Source organism: Periophthalmus magnuspinnatus, chromosome 18 (genome assembly GCF_009829125.3).
Source record: "Periophthalmus magnuspinnatus isolate fPerMag1 chromosome 18, fPerMag1.2.pri, whole genome shotgun sequence".
In the NCBI taxonomy this organism is placed as follows: Eukaryota; Metazoa; Chordata; class Actinopteri; order Gobiiformes; family Gobiidae; genus Periophthalmus; species Periophthalmus magnuspinnatus.
Window position 1 is genome coordinate 3,340,750 of NC_047143.1, and position 19,146 is coordinate 3,359,895.

At 40.7% G+C, this 19,146-nt stretch overlaps 1 protein-coding gene across 1 annotated transcript in view; it reads left to right on the forward strand.

Moving 5' to 3' along the window:
- The window catches only part of rasl11a (RAS-like, family 11, member A), a 22,097-nt gene extending 4,672 nt beyond the window's left edge, over window positions 1-17,425 (forward strand). Inside the window, exons 2-8 of the mRNA XM_033983636.2 lie at window positions 6,413-6,469; window positions 7,279-7,361; window positions 8,533-8,570; window positions 8,825-8,954; window positions 11,183-11,258; window positions 14,980-15,056; window positions 15,151-17,425. Of these exons, the coding sequence (XP_033839527.1) occupies window positions 6,413-6,469; window positions 7,279-7,361; window positions 8,533-8,570; window positions 8,825-8,954; window positions 11,183-11,258; window positions 14,980-15,056; window positions 15,151-15,297 (608 nt within the window). The 3' untranslated portion in view covers window positions 15,298-17,425. The remainder of the gene's footprint in view (window positions 1-6,412; window positions 6,470-7,278; window positions 7,362-8,532; window positions 8,571-8,824; window positions 8,955-11,182; window positions 11,259-14,979; window positions 15,057-15,150) is intronic.
- Window positions 17,426-19,146: the final 1,721 nt, after the last annotated feature.

Consider the following 19,146-nt stretch of genomic DNA (forward strand, 5'->3'; position numbering starts at 1 on the left):
CATCTCTCTCTTCCTCTCTCTCCTCCTCTTTGTCCCTCTTCCTCCCTCCTTCTCGCTTCATCTCTCCCTCTTCCTCCCTCTCTCTCCCTCTTTCATCTCCCTCTCTCTTCATCCCTGTATCTCTATCTCTCTTTCTTTGCCCCTCCCTCTCCCTCCCTCTTTGTCACTCTCTCTCCCTTTCCATCTCTCTCTTTCTCTCTCTCTTCCTCTTTGTCCATCTTCCTCCCTCCTTCTCGCTTCATCTCTCCCTCTTCCTCCCTCTCTCTCCCTCTTTCGTCTCCCTCTTTCTTCATCCCTCCCTCTTCCTCCCTGTCTCTCTATCTCTCTTTCTTTGTCCCTCTTCCTCCTTCCTTCTCGCTTCATCTCTCCCTCTTCCTCACTCTCCCTCCCTCTTTCGTCTCCCTCTCTCTTCATCCCTCTCTCTTCCTCCCTGTCTCTCTATCTCTCTTTCTTTGTCCCTCCCTCTCCCTGTTCCTCCCTCTTTGTCACTCTCTCTTCCTCTCCATCTCTCTCTTCCTCTTTGTCCTTCTCCCTCTTCCTCCCTCCTTCTCGCTTCATCTCTCCCTCTTCCTGTCTCCCTCTTTTTTCATCCCTCCCTCTTTCTCCCTGTCTCTCTATCTCTTTTTCTTTGAACCTCCCTCTTCCTCCCTCTTTGCCATTCTCTCTCCCTTTCCATCTCTCTCTTCCTCTCTCTCTTCCTCTTTGTCCCTCTTCCTCCCTCCTTCTCGCTTCATCTCTCCCTCTTCCTCCCTCTCTCTCCCTCTTTCGTCTCCCTCTTTCTTCATCCCTCCCTCTTCCTCCCTGTCTCTCTATCTCTCTTTCTTTGTCCCTCTCGCTCCCTCTCTTCCTCTCTCTCCCTACTGATTTCGTCTATTGTGGATTATTTTTAGAACATAACCTCCACGATAAACGAGGGACCACTGTTCTACAAATTTAACTTTTCCTTAACTGTTAATCGCTCTGGAACGTTTTTTTAATCAGTCTCAACTCCATGGACATCATTTGGAGCCGAGTTTCATATTTGGAATTCCGACCGTGAGTATCATAGCAACCAAAGAGCCAATCTGAAGCGAGGTTGTTGAAGGAAACGCCACTTCCCGCCCACAAACACCGCTGGTTTATCAGGCAGTGGGCGCTTAGCAACACTGTCAATCAAACCTGTTGCTAACGCTAACAGGAGTGACTTTGCAGAAATAAGGCGCCTGATTGGTCTGTTATTAGTGTTTATAGTTTGATTTACAGACAAAATAGCTAAATAAATCCGCTCTAAACCCCAGTATCATGTAGAGCGGGTTAATACGAACATTTTAACACCAAAATGACGAGTCTGACAGCAGCAGGTGCAGAGAGAGGAGACACAGTTCTTCAATAGAAAGTGAATTGGAGCCATAGTTGATGGAGCTGGAAGTGCGCCCATGATCACTTCCTGTTTGGAACGCGGCGACTAGCAGGTTACCTATGTTTATTTATTTTATTTGTTTTTTTAATTATTTATTTATTTTATTTTTATTATTTATTTATTTATTTTTACTTTATTTATTTATTTATTTTTTTAACTTTATTTATTTATTTTATTTTTATTATTTATTTATTTTATTTTATTTTATTTTTATTATTTATTTATTTTATTTTTATTATTTATTTAGTTTATTTTTATTATTTATTTAGTTTATTTTTATTATTTATTTATTTAGTTAGTTAGTTTATTTTTTATTTTATTGATTTTATTTTTTTTTACTTTATTTATTTATTTTATTTTATTTTTATTATTAATTATTTTATTTTATTTATTTATTTAGTTTATTTTTTTATTTTTTTTATTTTTTTTTTAATGTCCATTTATAAATACAGTCCATCTTATAATGTGCTGTTAAAAATACATTTACCAAAACCAGGGTTGTCAAAACATAGATTCCCAGATAATCAAAACTAAATCTAGAATCAAATCTAGACACTCAAAATGTGACGTTTCCTCAATTGTTAATCACTACGGCAACGGTTCTTTTTTCATTTTGTCTCATTGTGAAACCCCACAGAGATCTGAATGAGTAAAAGACCTCGATATTAAATCAACTGATATTTTGTGTTGAAAATGACGTTTCGTTGTCAAAAAGCAGCAACAGTCGAGCGTTTGTCCACTGATCCGAAAGGTTAACGGTTCGAATCCCGCTCTCGACGTAAACTTCCACTGACCCACAGGTTGGTCGAGTGATTCCGGCTCCCACAGAGGAATGCTGTCCTTGTGTCCTTGGGCAAGACACTTACCCTGCCTCACCCCCAGTGTCTGTGTGAGCGGAAAAGTACTATATAAAAAGTATAACATTTTAGGTATCTGTACTACTTTTACTTTTACGTCACAACATTTGAGAGCAGTATCTGTACTTTCTACTTTTTTATTAGATCAAAAAACTGATGTTATTAAGTGAACATCCTCCATTTGTTCACTCCTCCGCCTGTGTCCGTCTATTCTCTCTCTCTACCTGCTGTTCGCTCTCTTTACTCTCCCTCTCTCCTCCCGCCCTCTTTCTCAATCTGTGCCCCCTCTCTCTCCCTTTCCCTCGCTTTCTCTCTCCATCTTTTCTCTTGCCATCTCTCCTCCCTCCCCCTTCCATCTTTCTCCCTCTCTTCTCTCCCACCTTTCCCTCTCTCTTTCTCTCCGTTTCCTTTCTTCCTTCCCTCTTCTTTTCCCTCACTCCTCCCTCCCCCCTTCTCTTTCTGTTTCTTCTCTCTCCCTCTCTCCCCTCTCCCTCTTTCCCTATTTCGTCTCTCTCTCTCTCCCCCTCCCTCTTTCCCTGACTGTTTCCTCTCTCCTTCTTTCCCTCTCTGTTTCCTCTCTCTCCCTCTTTCCCTCTGTTTCCTCTCTCTCCGTTTCTCTCCCCCCTCCCTCTTTCCCTCACTGTTTCCTCTCTCTCCCTCTCTCCCTTCCTCTTTCCCTATTTCCTCTCACTCCCTCTCTCCTCCCTCCCTCCCTCCCTCCCTCTTTCCTTCCCTCTTTCCCTCTCTGTTTCCTCTCTTCCCCTCCCCCTCCCCCTCTCTCCTTCCTCCCCCATTCCACTCTCTCTTTCTCTCTTTCCCTCTCTCTTCTAAATCTGCACAAAATACATTTTACTTTTACATTTTTAAACAGATACTTTAATACTTTTACTCCATTTTTCCACCTGTTTCTTGTACTTTTACTTGAGTACTCCAGTATGTGTAACTGAGTACTTCTTCCTCCTCCGTTTATTGGGAGCACATTGCCGTGATTCCGGGGCCGTGTTTCCTGATCGGAGCCAGGTTTGGTTTGGAGGATTTGTCTGTGGTGTTGTGTTTTATGAGAGCGACACAGGCAGAACGTGCAAACTCCTCACAGAAAGGCCCAGACCACCCGGGAATCGCACCCGGGACCTTCTCGCTGTGAGGCGGGACTCTGTCAGCTCATAAATTCCAAACGCATCGTGCAAAAACTTCCAGGAGAAATACATGGATCAGATTCAGGAATTTCTTTTCCAGATGCCACTGACACCAGATGTTTTACTCGTGTGTTTTTAGCAGGTCAGAGTAGTAGTAAGTGTAGTATTAGTAAGTATGCAGTAGTAAGTGTAGTGTTAGTAAGTATGCAGTAGTAAGTGTAGTATTAGTAAGTATGTGGTAGTAAGTGTAGTATTAGTAAGTATGTGGTAGTAAGTGTAGCGTTAGTAAGTATGAAGTAAGTGTAGTGTTAGTAAGTGTGCAGTAGTAAGTGTAGTATTAGTAAGTATGCCGTAGTACGTGTACTGTTAGTAAGTATGCAGTAGTAAGCGTAGCGTTAGTAAGTATGCGGTAGTAAGTGTAGTATTAGTAATCATTGTAACAGGAAATAGTCCTTTAGTAACTTTTAGAAAACATTTTATAAAGAGGAGTATTTTTTACACCTTACTTTTTTGTGTACTTGAGTACTTTATTCTGATGTGTTGTTGCAGTGTTACAGTAGCAGCAGGCACAGTAATAGTAGTACCAATACCAGCAGCAGTCGTAGTAGTAATAGTAGGATTGATAGTTGTAGTAGCAGTAGTAGTAGTAGTTCTTCTTCTTCTTCTTTTCTTTTTGTTCTACTTGTTCCTCTTGTTCTTGTTGTATCTTCAGATGTTCTTCTTCTTGTTCTTCTGATATTGATCTTCTTATTCTTCCTGTTCTTCTTGTTTTTCCACTTGTTCCTCTTATTCTTATTCTTCTTGTTCTTCTTTTTGTTCTTCCTGTTCTTCTTCTTCTCGTTCTTCTTCTTGTTGTTTTTCTTCTTGTTCTTGTTCTTGTTCTTGTCCTTCTTCTTCTTGTTCTTCTTGTTCTTCTTCTTCTTCTTCTTGTTCTTCTTCTTCTCGTTCTTCTTGTTCTTCTGATATTGATCTTCTTATTCTTCCTGTTCTTCTTGTTTTTCCACTTGTTCCTCTTATTCTTATTCTTCTCATTCTTCTTCTTCTTCTTGTTTTTCTTCTTCTTGTTCTTCTTCTTGTTCTTCTCGTTCTTCTTCTCGTTCTTCTTCTTCTTGTTCCTCCTCTTCTTCTTCTTCTTCTTCTCGTTCTTCTTCTTCTTCTTCTTCTTCTTTTCCTTCTTCTCCTTCTCCTTCTTCTTCTCGTTCTTCTTCTTCTCGTTCTTCCTCCTCTTCTTCAGTCTCATGTTTAAACTGTGTGAGATTCAGACTCAGCAGATTCAGACTTTGTTGAGTTTGTTTAAATCCCAGATGTTTGAGCAGAGCACGGTGGTGTTATGTAGGTCACTGCTGGGACGTCCTGAACACGTGTACTAGAATACACACTCTGAATACTCTTTACGAATAACTGCAATCTGCTACAGTCTCAAATACATGACAGTGCAGTACTTGACCACACAAACTGCAGTATTAGTATTACAACAAACGCAGAACAAACCCTTTTCAGTCCTATGTTGTCCTCTGTGTAAAAGTATTCCAAATATTCAGAATACATTACTCTGATTGGACCATGTATCAGAATATGTCACAAAGTACTTTTTAATGCAGTAGTCAGTATTCTGTAACTACATAAAAGTATTCTCCCCATCACTGTACTGTATGTAGGTCACTGTGTACGTACTTGTTACATAAAAGTACAAATAAAAGTTCTGTTTTTTCATATTTCTGCTCAGAAAAATGATACTTTTTGGGGGTTTTTGTCCAAGTGAAGCAGACGTATTGTTCTTGTGTCGCTCTGTAGTTGTAGTTTCACTTTTAAAATCACAATATTTGGCTAAAACTGGAGTGTCAAACTCGTGGCCCGGGGGCAAATCGTGGCCCGCGAGATGATATTTTGTGGCCCGCAGGACAATATGAAACTTTAATGTTCGTGTTCCTTACCATGTTGCGTGTAGAAGGTTACGCCAAATCGATAAACCTCAAACGCGTCGTGTCTCTCGCGCTGTGTACTCCCATCACAAAAGATTCAACAAATAACGACGTATATCCATAAAATCCACGAAAACGTTTCAGATAATTTCAGTTTGAGACCCCTGATTTTAAACGACGTAATAAAAGAAACGAGTTCAGTGATTTCCACGTTAGAAAACTGCGACGTCGCCGTAAACGTCACAAAGCGCCGTGTAGCTGTCAGCGCCCCCTATGGACAGATGCACATCACACTAGCGAGCAGCAGATTTTTTTTATTTTTATTTTTTTACCATTTGTACCAAAATGACTATGCAACACTTCTGAATCCTACGAGTATCACCGATTAAGAAAATAAAACTGAAGAACGAAACAGTACGTCACAGTGGGCGTGTCCAGGTGGAGGTGAAAACAGGGATTGATAAATAAATCCAAATGAAATGAAAAAAACAAACAAAAAAAACTTCTTTGCCACTTAATTTCAGTGTATTTAAGTACAATTCCCAAATTCAAAATCCTTAAATCCAAGAAAAGATGGTTAGACATTTTAGACACCGAACCTAAAAGTGAATTCCAAAATGGCCGCCGTCTTTGTAGCTTGATTCTTGCTTTGATTCGATGTTTGATTAAGATCACAACAACTTCCAGGTGTTTTTAGAACCAAACTCATTCCAAATCCCTGAAGGAAAAAATGGCGGAATTTTAACACAACTTAAAACCCGCTGGCCGTCGAAACGAAACTTTTTCTTTGTTTACGCTTTTATTTCAGCTGTAACTTGCTTATTTTCAGTCAAATCAACCACTCTGGGAAGAATGTGGATCACTAGACCACAAATACAAACAGTTTTAATTGGATTTTAGGAATTCTGCCTGGAATTTTTAACCTAATAAAAAGTCTCATCTCAACAAGTGTCATTTTTAGTGAGATCAGCTTCAGCTTTGAGTGAGTAAATGAGGAGAAACAGCTGAAACGTGGTCTGAAAAGAACATTTGGAAAGAAAAGGTCTGACTTAAACTTGAATCTTACCTTTGTTTTCTGATGTTTTTCTTCTGTTTCAGCTCTGATCGTGCGGTTTCTCACCAAACGTTTCATCGGGGATTATGAAGCCAACACGGGTGAGTTTGGGACATTTATTCACCTTTTTTTTAAATTCAGTTGGACGTTTTTAAGTGAACGTCCTCCATTTGTTCTCTCCTCCATCTCTGTGTCCATCTATTCTCTCTCTCGACCTTTCTTTACTCCTCTTACTGTTTCTATCCTTCCAACTTCTCCCCCCCTTCCCTCTCTCTTTCTCTCTCTGTGTCCCCTCTCTTGCCCTTTCCCTCCCTTTCTCTCTCCATTTTCTCTCTCACCCTCTCGTCTCCCTCCCCCTTCCCGCTTTCTCCCTCTATTATCTCCTCCCTTTCCCTCCCTCTTTCTCTGTTTTCCTTTCTTCCTTCCCTCATCTCTCCTCCCTCCCCCCTCACCTCCTTCTCTCTCCCTCTGTTTCCTCCCTCTCCCTCTCTCCTTCTCCCATCTTCCCATCCCTCTCTCTCTCTACCTCTCTCCTCACCCCCCCTTCCCCTCTCTATCCTTCCTTCCCCCTTCCCCTCTCCCTCCCTCTCTCATCTCCCCCTTCCTCTCCCTCTCTCTCTCCCTCTGTTTCTTCAATCTCCCTCTCTCCTCTCTCCCTCCTCCCCCTCCTCTCCTTGTTTCTCTCCCTCTTCCCTCTTCCCCTCCCTCTCTCCTCTCCCCTTCCTCTCCCTCTCTCTCTCTCCCTCTGTTTCTTCACTCTCCCTCTCTCCTCTCTCCCTCCTCCCCCTCCTCTCCTTGTTTCTCTCCCTCTTCCCCTCCCTCCCTCCTTCTCTCCCCCTTCCTCTCCCTCTCTCCTCTCTCCCTCCTCCCCTCCCTCTCTCTTCCTCCCCCTCTTCCCTCTCTTCTGTAGGAGCTCTGTATTCGAGGAAGTTGCCTCTGGACACAGAGGACGTGTCTCTCCAGATCCAGGACACTCCCTGTGTGTCTCTGCAGGTATTTCACACTTTAATCACTCCTTTTTTTCCACTTTTTACATTTAAAATCAGTTCATCAGCTAATGCTAACAGCTAACTCCGCTAACACTGCAGGTACGGAGGAAAAATAAGACACAGTTCAGGCTCAGGTGTCATAAGGTTTTCATTTTTGTGTTTTAAATCAACCTCAAAATATCTGCAGCAGCTTATTTGATATTTGTTGAACTGGGAAAAAAAAAATCAGCAGCAGTCGTGACAAACTCCACGTCGCCCGATCTGTAGATTTGAACATCAGGAGGTGGTTAAAGTGTGTGTGTGTGTGTGTGTGTGTGTGTGTGTCCTCGGCTCTTATCTCTGAGGGGAAACGACCTCTACCTCAGCTCCTGTAAACACACAAACCACAAAGTCCACACGATTCAATAAACCCAGCGACGACGAACGAGTACAACGAGTGCATAGCAGAACGAGTACTCACACCTGTGACCTGTGACCTGTGACACCGGGCTCAAAGGTCACACAGGTCAGCGTGTCCATAAACATGAGGAGAGAACGACCTGCCCCCGGGGGAAACGGAAACACGGCGCCAAAGGAGAAGTGGAGACAGGCAAAAAGAGGAGGGACAGCTCAAAAAATACTTTAAAGTACTGCAGCGAATGTACTGATACGTAAAAAAGAGGGAGTAAAAAAGAGGTCAAATAAAGGATACTAAGAAGAAACTCCATCCATTTTCTTCCGCTTTATCCGGGGTCGGGGTCACAGAGGCGGCGGGCTGAACACGGAGGCCCAGACTTCCCTCTCCACACCTCCTCCAGCTCTTCCGGGGGGATCCCAAGGCGTTCCCAGGCCAGCCGAGAAACATAGTCCGGGTCCGGCGTGGGTCCTGGGTCTTCCCCGAGGGTCTCTTCCTGGTGGGACATGTCCAGAACAACCTCCCCTGAGAGACGTCCAGGAGGCGTCTGGAACTACTCCGAGCTCCTCAACCTAAGGGAGGAGGAAACTCAGAGGAGGAAATTCAAACCTTTAAAAAGCCAAAAACAAAACAAAAAAAAACATGGATTCTGACTGTGAGCAGGGTCAGGCTGTGGAAACAAGCAGGTGGCAGACCCTCCACCAGAAAGGTTACATAGTGCAGCTTTAAATAAAACAAAACAAATGTCAAAATTGTAAATATGTGTTTTTCTTTTTTTCAGGAGGACGACGGCCTGTACTGCCAGGAGCAAATCAACAGGTCAGACGTTCATGTTTTTATTCACGTTTTAAAACTACGCAGCGAACACAGACTTAACTCCAACGCACTGTCTAACTCTTTACTTTCAAATATCATCAGGTAACATCTCATTTATGATTTGAAGTGAATTAGAATCGCAAAATATTAAATCTTGAATCTTAAATATTTGGTATTCTGAAGGAGAACTGCAGGAAACACAGATGTTCAGATCATTTCTCATTGCTGACCCTAAACCTGTGCGTTTTTTTCTGCAGATCTATTTACTGGGCGGATGGATACGTGTTTGTGTTCTCCATCACAGACTACAGCAGTTACCGCACGGTGCAGCCTCTTTACCAACACGTGCGCCGCATCCACCCGTCCGGAAACATCCCCATCATCCTGGTACTTTTCTCCCGCGCTACTGTCCACCACAGGCTCAGGTTTCTCTAAATATAACTTGGTTTGGTGGAATAGTACTACTACGCTAATAGTAATACTCATCAGCTTTTTTAATCATTTAGGTTTGCAATAAGTTTGTGGAAGGAAAAAAAAAAAAAAACTTTACAAACTAAGTACAAAAATACAGGAAGTAGAGCTGGGAATTCCTCTACCAATGTCATTAACACGGAAAACTCTATCCAAAAAGAAGTAACAAGGATCACACTTTTCTGCCAGAGTAAACATTGTTTTAAATCAGTGACTTGTACTCAGATGTGATTTATTTGTGAAATATATGTTTTTTTTTCTTCATTATTATGCATTTTTTTGGCTGGTGCAAATTATACTCCTGTGCGATTTATACTCCAGTGCGACTTATACTCCGGTGTGACTTATACTCCGGTGCGACTTATACTCAGGAGCGGCTTATACTCCAGTGCGACTTACACTCCAGTGCGACTTATACTCAGGAGCGACTTATACTCCAGTGCGACTTATACTCAGGAGCGACTTATACTCCAGTACGACTTATACTCCAGTGCGACTTATACTCCAGTGCGACTTATACTCCAGTGCGATTTATACTCAGGAGCGACTTATACTCCAGTGCGACTTATACTCAGGAGCGACTTATACTCCAGTACGACTTATACTCCAGTGCGACTTATACTCCAGTGTGACTTATACTCCAGTATGACTTATACTCCAGTACGACTTATACTCCAGTGCGATTTATACTCCGGTGCGATTTATACTCCGGTGCGACTTATACTCCAGTACGACTTATACTCCAGTGCGACTTATACTCCAGTGTGACTTATACTCCAGTATGACTTATACTCCAGTGTGACTTATACTCCAGTACGACTTATACTCCAGTGCGATTTATACTCCGGTGCGACTTATACTCCAGTACGACTTATACTCCAGTGCGATTTATACTCCAGTGTGACTTATACTCCAGTGCGATTTATACTCCAGTGCGACTTATACTCCAGTGTGACTTATACTCCAGTATGACTTATACTCCAGTGTGACTTATACTCCAGTGTGACTTATACTCCAGTATGACTTATACTCCAGTGTGACTTATACTCCAGTACGACTTATACTCCAGTGCGATTTATACTCCGGTACGACTTATACTCCGGTACGACTTATACTCCGGTACGACTTATACTCCAGTGCGATTTATACTCCGGAACATACACTATTCTGCAAAATCGACTTTTTATAGCGTTTAATCTCATGTTATAGTTGTTTCCTTCTCATCAACCCTCTGAATTTGCATTTTGAACATATCGTATTAAGTCGTTTTAGCTGAATATTGTGATTTAAAATGTGGAATTTATAACATAAAGATCCACAGCTACATAGCAAACACAAGCACAATAACAAACGCTTTAACAAAATAAAGGCGTCATGTATTTTATTTGTTAACCCTCTGGTGCATAGTGGTCACTGCAGTGGACAACTACTAAAACATAACTTTCTCTTTAATGCATTTGTTTATATGGTCAGCATCTAGAGTGCTCTCTGCTGCCACACTCCATTGAGGTCAATTCAGTGGTCAGTCGGTGTAACTGCAAGTAAATTTCCTCTGATTGGTTTTCTTATTCAGGCCTAAACATTGCGCCTATACAGTGTTGAAATTTCCCAAAAATTGTTGAAATGTTTTTCAAAACATAAAAATAAAAAAATAAATAAAATAAAATAAAATAAAATAAAATAAAATAAAATAAAATAAAATAAAATAAAATAAAATAAAATAAAATAAAACAAAACAAAACAAAACAAAACAAAACACAAATTAATTCATTTTTACAGGCAGTTCACAATGTTGTTTTATGTCCTGAGAAGAATAAAAATGCTTCAGAAAAAAATTTTGACCAAGGCTTTGATAATTCCATACATCAGAGGGTTAAATCATCGTGCAATTTAGATAAGTTTTGTTTGGTTTGTTGACATCATAGTTGCTAGGTAACAGTTACAGAATTACCTCTACCTATGTCCAACCAGGAAGTAAATTGATAAACTCCACCAAAAATGTTAAACTAATAAAAACGAGGTAAGATTTTGAGTCAACTCTTAAATCCGCACTTTAAGGACGGGCCTGGGCCTCCTGTTCAGACGACCTCAGACCGACCTCAGATTGACCCTAATCCCGCTCTAATCCTGTGTCTGTGCCTCAGGTCGGGAACAAGAGCGACCTGCTGCGAGCTCGACAGGTGCCCGCTGACGACGGAGAGACGCTCGCCGCCACTCTAGGTCGGCCATCTTTGCTCCTTCTTCTCTTAGAGTGTTTAGATTTGACCCGTAGACTGTTTACATAAGTGTTATAGCGGCTAATCTGACCGCGTGCATCATAGTAACTAAAGAGCCAATCAGGAGGGAGGTTTTTGAAGGGAACTGTAAAAAACTGTACTACCGGGAGCACCTTAGGGAAAGAAGGCACCACATTGGTCGGTTATTAATGCTCGTATTTTGATTTAGGGACAAAATAGTGAAATTAAAACCGCAAGATCACGTAGAGCGGGTTAATACGAACATTTTAAGACCGAAACGACGAGTCTGACAGCAGCAGTTACAGAGAGAGAGGTGACAGCTTTTCAATAGAAACTGAATTGGAGCCAGAGTCGATGGAGCCATGGTTTAAAACGTGATATTTTAGCAAAGAAGACGATGAGAATTGAGTAAAAACATAAACTTTGATACATGTTAAGAGCGCACATACAACAAAACAGAATTATTAACGTGACAATTTGTGAGAAAAAAGTAAACAGCTGTGTGACGTTTATCAGTCTGAACTCCACACGTGTCCGTTACTCTCCTCCGTTTTCTGTAAATAAGAACCAAATACAGATAATAATTCCTCGTTAACATATTTCACTGTGCAAGACTCGTGTATTTCTCTGTCTCTCCTTCTGGTTTAAGCTCAGAGCGAGTGTCTCTCTTTTATCTGAGCTCTAAACACTCACGCTGTTTAATGAGTGAGGAATGTTCTTATCTGCACAGCCACTTGAAAGTGTAACTCTGCAGAGGAGGGACTTTAAAGGCCTTGTATTACACAAAATGGACTCTTCTGAGCTTTAAGTCATGTTAAAATGCTGTTACTTCATCAAAAACACACCTGGAGTTGAGTAGTACTGCATATTAGTCTGCGTACTTTTCCAAAACTCAAAATGCTCTGTTCCACCGTGTGATGTCATCAAGTGGTAGTTTTAGTTAACAGCTCCTTTTACCTTTAGTTCAGTCGACATTCGCAATTCCAGCACTGAAATTAAATCCAAATGATTCTAGTGAAGGTGTGTGGAGTTTAAAAACACAGTGAAGCACTTCCTGTATTACCACACGATGACATCACAAGGTGGAACGGAGTGTTTTCAGTTTGAGAGAAGAAGAACTCAGCCTAAATCTGCAGGTTTGTGCGTTAAAAATGTGTGAATGAAACAAAAAAAACACAACTCCCGGTCTGTTTGTGACGAGGAAACGACATTAGAACAGATCAGAAAATAGCGTATAATATTTTTTATCGAAACAAAATCTGAACAAACACAATTAGCAAATCAAAAAGGCTGCAATTTTTGACGTATTCTCCATATTTCTGCATATAAACGGCTAACCCTGTACTTCTGAAATGTGATTCTTGTGTCTGTCAGTTCATATTTCAGTCTTTTTGTCACGTGTTTAAAATGTGAACTTTGAACAGAATCGTATTATTATTCAAACAGAACTTGCTGATCGCAGTTGCAGTTTCCCTGTGCAGTAAACGTTGTTCTGCACATTCTGAAAATAGAGCAGTGTTTTATGTCCATAAAGTATCTCTGACATGAGCTCAAACTCACTGCTCACACTCTGAGAGCTTAGAGTCATGGCCCTGCGGCAAAACTTATTTTCGTGGTACATTTTTACGCCAAAGACATTATTACAAAAGTTTAAAGCTGTGGGGTATTAAAGAGGAGGTATTTACTTCTGTGGGGTATTAAAGAGGAGGTATTTGCTTCTGTGGGGTATTAAAGAGGAGGTATTTGCTTCTGTGGGGTATTAAAGAGGAGGTATTTTACTTCTATGGGGTATTAAAGAGGAGGTATTTGCTTCTGTGGGGTATTAAAGAGGAGGTATTTGCTTCTGTGGGGTATTAAAGAGGAGGTATTTGGTTCTATGGGGTATTAAAGAGGAGGTATTTTACTTCTATGGGGTATTAAAGAGGAGGTATTTGGTTCTGTGGGGTATTAAAGAGGAGGTATTTACTTCTATGGGGTATTAACGAGGAGGTATTTACTTCTATGGGGTATTAAAGAGGAGGTATTTTACTTCTGTGGGGTATTAAAGAGGAGGTATTTACTTCTATGGGGTATTAAAGAGGAGGTATTTACTTCTATGGGGTATTACAGAGGAGGTATTTACTTCTATGGGGTATTAAAGAGGAGGTATTTACTTCTATGGGGTATTAAAGAGGAGGTATTTACTTCTATGGGGTATTAAAGAGGAGGTATTTACTTCTGTGGGGTATTAAAGAGGAGGTATTTACTTCTATGGGGTATTAAAGAGGAGGTATTTACTTCTATGGGGTATTAAAGAGGAGGTATTTACTTCTATGGGGTATTACAGAGGAGGTATTTACTTCTATGGGGTATTAAAGAGGAGGTATTTACTTCTATGGGGTATTAAAGAGGAGGTATTTACTTCTGTGGGGTATTAAAGAGGAGGTATTTACTTCTGTGGGGTATTAAAGAGGAGGTATTTACTTCTATGGGGTATTAAAGAGGAGGTATTTACTTCTATGGGGTATTAAAGAGGAGGTATTTGGTTCTGTGGGGTATTAACGAGGAGGTATTTACTTCTATGGGGTATTAAAGAGGAGGTATTTTACTTCTATGGGGTATTAAAGAGGAGGTATTTGGTTCTGTGGGGTATTAACGAGGAGGTATTTACTTCTATGGGGTATTAAAGAGGAGGTATTTTACTTCTGTGGGGTATTAAAGAGGAGGTATTTACTTCTATGGGGTATTAAAGAGGAGGTATTTACTTCTATGGGGTATTACAGAGGAGGTATTTACTTCTATGGGGTATTAAAGAGGAGGTATTTTACTTCTATGGGGTATTAAAGAGGAGGTATTTACTTCTATGGGGTATTAAAGAGGAGGTATTTACTTCTATGGGGTATTAAAGAGGATGTATTTACTTCTATGGGGTATTAAAGAGGAGGTATTTACTTCTATGGGGTATTAAAGAGGAGGTATTTACTTCTATGGGGTATTAAAGAGGAGGTATTTACTTCTATGGGGTATTAAAGAGGAGGTATTTACTTCTATGGGGTATTACAGAGGAGGTATTTACTTCTATGGGGTATTAAAGAGGAGGTATTTACTTCTATGGGGTATTAAAGAGGAGGTATTTACTTCTATGGGGTATTAAAGAGGAGGTATTTTACTTCTATGGGGTATTAAAGAGGAGGTATTTACTTCTATGGGGTATTAAAGAGGAGGTATTTACTTCTATGGGGTATTAAAGAGGAGGTATTTACTTCTATGGGGTATTAAAGAGGAGGTATTTACTTCTATGGGGTATTAAAGAGGAGGTATTTACTTCTATGGGGTATTAAAGAGGTATTTTGTTTTTCTTGAAAACTATGTATTAAAATGTCACAACACAATCGATGTGAATTTCGCTAATGAAACTACTGCACATTGAATCAGGTTTGTGAAGTTGTAGTGTATTGTTTCGTATCATGTTTTTGTATATTTATGGAGAATTGCCGTGCATGGGTGATGTAGGCTTGTGGGCGGAGCCTCGTACAGGATCACAAGGAACTTCTAACCATAAGGAAGATAGGAATAGGGCCCTGGAGAGATCGCTAAATTAGTCAAACATTCATGGATGACATCGGAAACCTCTTCAGACGTGTTTTTGACGAGGGAACAACATTATAACGGAAAAAAAGCTCCAAAAAGTAAAGTTTAATGACATAACAGTGTGTGTCCACCAGGGGGAGTGTACTTCGAGACATCAGCACGAGAAAACCACCACAGCGTCCACAGCGCCTTCCAGCATCTGTGTCAGGAGGTCAGAGGTCGCACTAGTTCAGCGCTTTGTTGTTAAACTGTAGTACACTTTTATAATGTAAAAAAAAATAATGATAAATGTTTGTCTTCTTCAGGTGATTCGCTCCTTTGGTTCTGCAAACGGAGAGAAGCGTCGCGGAGGGCTTCATTTAGCACGACCCAAGTCTCCAAACATGCAGGAACTGAAGAGGAGGTTCAGACAAGTGCTCTCGTCCAAAGTCAAGTCTGCGCCCACGTTATGACCCGAAACGCAACCAAAATTCATCCAATATATTCCCCAAAACTGACCCGAAACTCACCCAAAATATACCCCAAAACTGACCCAAAATATACCCCAAAACTGACCCGAAACTCACCCAAAATGTTCCCACAAAAATTATCCGAAAATGACCCAAAATGTTCCCACAAAACTGACCCGAAATATACCCCAAAACTGACCCAAAATATACCCCAAAACCCACCCAAAATATACCCCGAAACTGACCTAAAATGTTCCCACAAAACTGACCCGAAATATACCCCAAAATGTTCCCACAAAACTGACCTAAAACTGACCCAAAATATACCCCAAAACTCACCCAAAATATACCCCAAAACTGACCCAAAATATACCCCAAAACTCACCCAAAATATACCCCAAAACTGACCCAAAATATACCCCAAAAGTGACCTGAAATATACCCCAAAACTGACCCAAAACTCACCCAAAATATATCCCAAAACTGACCCAAAATATACCCAAAAACTCATCCAAAACTCACAGAAAAATACCCAAAAATTGACTCAAAATATTCCCAAAAACTCATCCCTCTGAACACAAGAGGAGGTTCAGACAAGTGCTCTTGTCTAAAGTCAAGTCTGCAACAACGTTATGACCTGAAATGCAGCCACAACCCACCCAAAAAATACTCAAAAACTGACCCAAAAGTTACCAAAAGTATACTCAGAAGCTGATCTGAAACTTGTCCAAAAACTGACCCGAAACTAAAACTAAAGAGGAGGTTCAGACAAGTGCTCTCATCCAAAATCAAGTCTGCAGCCATGTTTTGACCCGAAACGCATCTGAAACTCACCAAAAACTCACCAAAAACTTACTCAAAAATGTACCAAAAAAACTGACCTGAAACTCACCCCTCTGAACCAGGAGGAGGTTCAAGTGCCTTCGTCTAAGGTCAAGTCTGCACCGATTGCTATGTTTGCCCGGAATCCAGAACACATTTCTCCAATACTTTCTGAAGATGTGAGTCTGGTCACCGGTGAATCTCCAGAGTTCAGATGGGCGTGATTGACAGGTGGATTAGCCAATGAAAGACAGGGATGGTCTGTTCTTATCAAAACAAACATGGCTGCTTACAAGGAAAAAAGAATGAGGAAAAAAAACGAGACTGAAAAACTGTTGAACTTTGATTTAGTTTGTAAATGACTGACTGAAGATGATTCACTTTGTCACTCAAATAAACAAACATAAACTCTTCCAAAACCTACCATGACGTATCCTTCAAAATTTACCCAAACTTTTCCCAAAATCTAGCCAAAAACTCATCCAAATCTTCCATTTTCAACTAAAGACAAGGTCCAGATATGAGTTTTTGTCTTAAGTAAAAGTCTGCACCAACGGTAAGATCCAAAACTGAACCAAATCTCACCTTAAAGTCGCCCAAAAACTGACCCAGATCTCGCACCACCACCATGAACCATCTGACCAGCCCGGACTCAACCTTAAGGAGGACATTTCGAGTTTTCTTCAGGTTCTTCCTTGTTTTTAAAGTTCATCCTTAAACCTTCTTCTGATTAGTTTGACCTTTGACGCTACAGAACCCATCGTTTGAGCGAAGTTCGTTCCTCAAGGACCCAAGAACCACACGCGCTGGTCGGGACTTGGATCGAACGCCTGAATAAATCTGCATTTTGGACTTTTAAATACTTGTAATAATTCTACAAAGTGCATCTCAATCCTTCTGCAGGAACTTTACCGTTTTCTGGTCGAAGAGGAGCGACGAAAATACACGACGATCACGATCAAAGTGTTGGACAAACCTTGAAGAAGAAACAACATCAAAACCATGAAAGACACAAATGGAACAGGTAGTAAGCAAAAATATAAACTCAAAATAACTCATAATTCCATATATCTTGCGTCGTATAAAGTATTTGAGAAAAACACGGTCCAAACCTTTGAGCGGTCGTGTAGATAAACGGTTTCCTTCGATGTCCTGGTAGTTCGAGCGTCAGATTTGAGTTTTATGTTTTATTTTTCTACAAATGTTTTTAATGTTTACAATAAAAAATCTGAATCTCTGAGTTTGAACTTCCTTCTGGAAACTCGAAAAAACAGGACGTGACCTTTGAGCGGAGAATGTGAGGTCAAAGGGAAACGTGGAGTTTGACCTGTGTTTTTTCTGCAGTGTTTTGTTTGCTCTTTAGTTATTTTTGAATCAGACACAATACTTGACTTCTGTTCGATTTCGATACCAAGGAATAGACTTGATACTTCGATACTGATTCAGATAATAAAAAAACACTTTATTTGGACAATATAATGTGATCAGGAAAAGTTCATTTCTGTCCTTTGAATGTGATTTTTTAGTATTGATACAAACGAGGATATAGTTTCGCTTCTAGTTTTAGTATCGATCTGTATCTGATTTTCGATACTTTTGACGACCTCCACTCAGACATGAAGTTAAAGTTCTTCTGGAATGTGACATGTTTTTGTTTTTACCTGGTTGGATCTCTCTCTGTTTCTACCCCTCTCTATCTCTTTCTCTCTTGCTGTCTTTCTCTCTCTGTCTCATTCTGTCTGTCTTTTTCTCTCTTTCTGTCTCTCTCTTTCTCCCTCTCTCTGTCTCTCTCTCTCCCTTTCTGTCTCTGTCTATCTCTTTCTCTGTCTCTCTCTTTCTGTCTCTCTCTCTCTCTCACTGTCTCTTTCCATCTCTCTCTTTGTCTCTCTCTCTCTTTCTGTCTCTCTCTTTTTCTCTTTCCATCTCTCTCTCCCTCTCTATCGCTTTCTCTCTTTCTGTCTTTCTCTCTATGTCTCATTCTGTCTGTCTTTTTCTCTCTTTCTCTCTCTTTCTGTCTCTCTTTCTTTCTCCCTCTCTCTCTGTCTCTCTCTCTTTCTGTCTCTGTCTATCTCTTTCTCTGTCTCTCTCTTTCTGTCTCTCTCTTTTTCTCTTTCCATCTCTCTCTCTCTTTCCATCTCTCTCTCCCTCTGTCTCTCTCTTTCTCTCTTTCCATCTCTGTCTCTCTCTCTTCCTTCTCTCTCTCTCTTTCCTGAGACAGAGTATTCCCATCATTCCCGTCTCTTCTCCTCTTCCTGTTTTCACCTGTGACCTGTGCACTCAGAGATCAGGGGTCAAAGGTCAGACTGGAGTATTATTATGTTGTAAATTTTAGCTCTGAGGCTCTCGCGTCGTCTCTCGCGTCGTCTCTCGCGTCGTCCCTCGCGTCGTCACAGCCACAGCAGAGAGCAAAACAAATCTGGATTTGTATTTTATTTGAATTTTTATAGTCAAAGAACTGATCCCAGACAATGAAACTAAAACTATTATCAAAAGTAGACACTCATTAAAGCACATCATCCATCCATCCGTTTTCTTCCTCTTATCCGGGGCCGGGTCGCGGGGGCATCAGTCTAAGCAGGGATTCTCAGACTTCCCTCACCCCAGACACGTCCTCCAGTTCCTCCGATGGGTCCCCAGGGTCAAAATCAGAGGTTTGTGTTTGTGATTTAAATCAGAGTAGATGTGTTAATATTAGACTAGAATTATGTGTTGAAAATGATTGAAAATGACTATTTGTTTATTTTGTTTTTTCGATCTCAGATGTGGAGCTCAACAGACCCGTCCACTTTTAAGTCCAGCTCTGCTTCTGCAAAATGTTCGATTCATTTTTCCCTTAGACTTTTTGAAAAATTCACATATTAAGAGTTCAAAGAATCTGAGGCTAACCAGCTACGTGTTAACCAGCTACATGCTAACCAACAACGTCCTAACCAGCTCTGTGTTAACCAGCTAAGTTCTTACCGGCTACGTGCTAACTGGCTATGTGCTAACTAAGCTCCATAACGCGGCCGTTCTAAGTCCAAAAACACA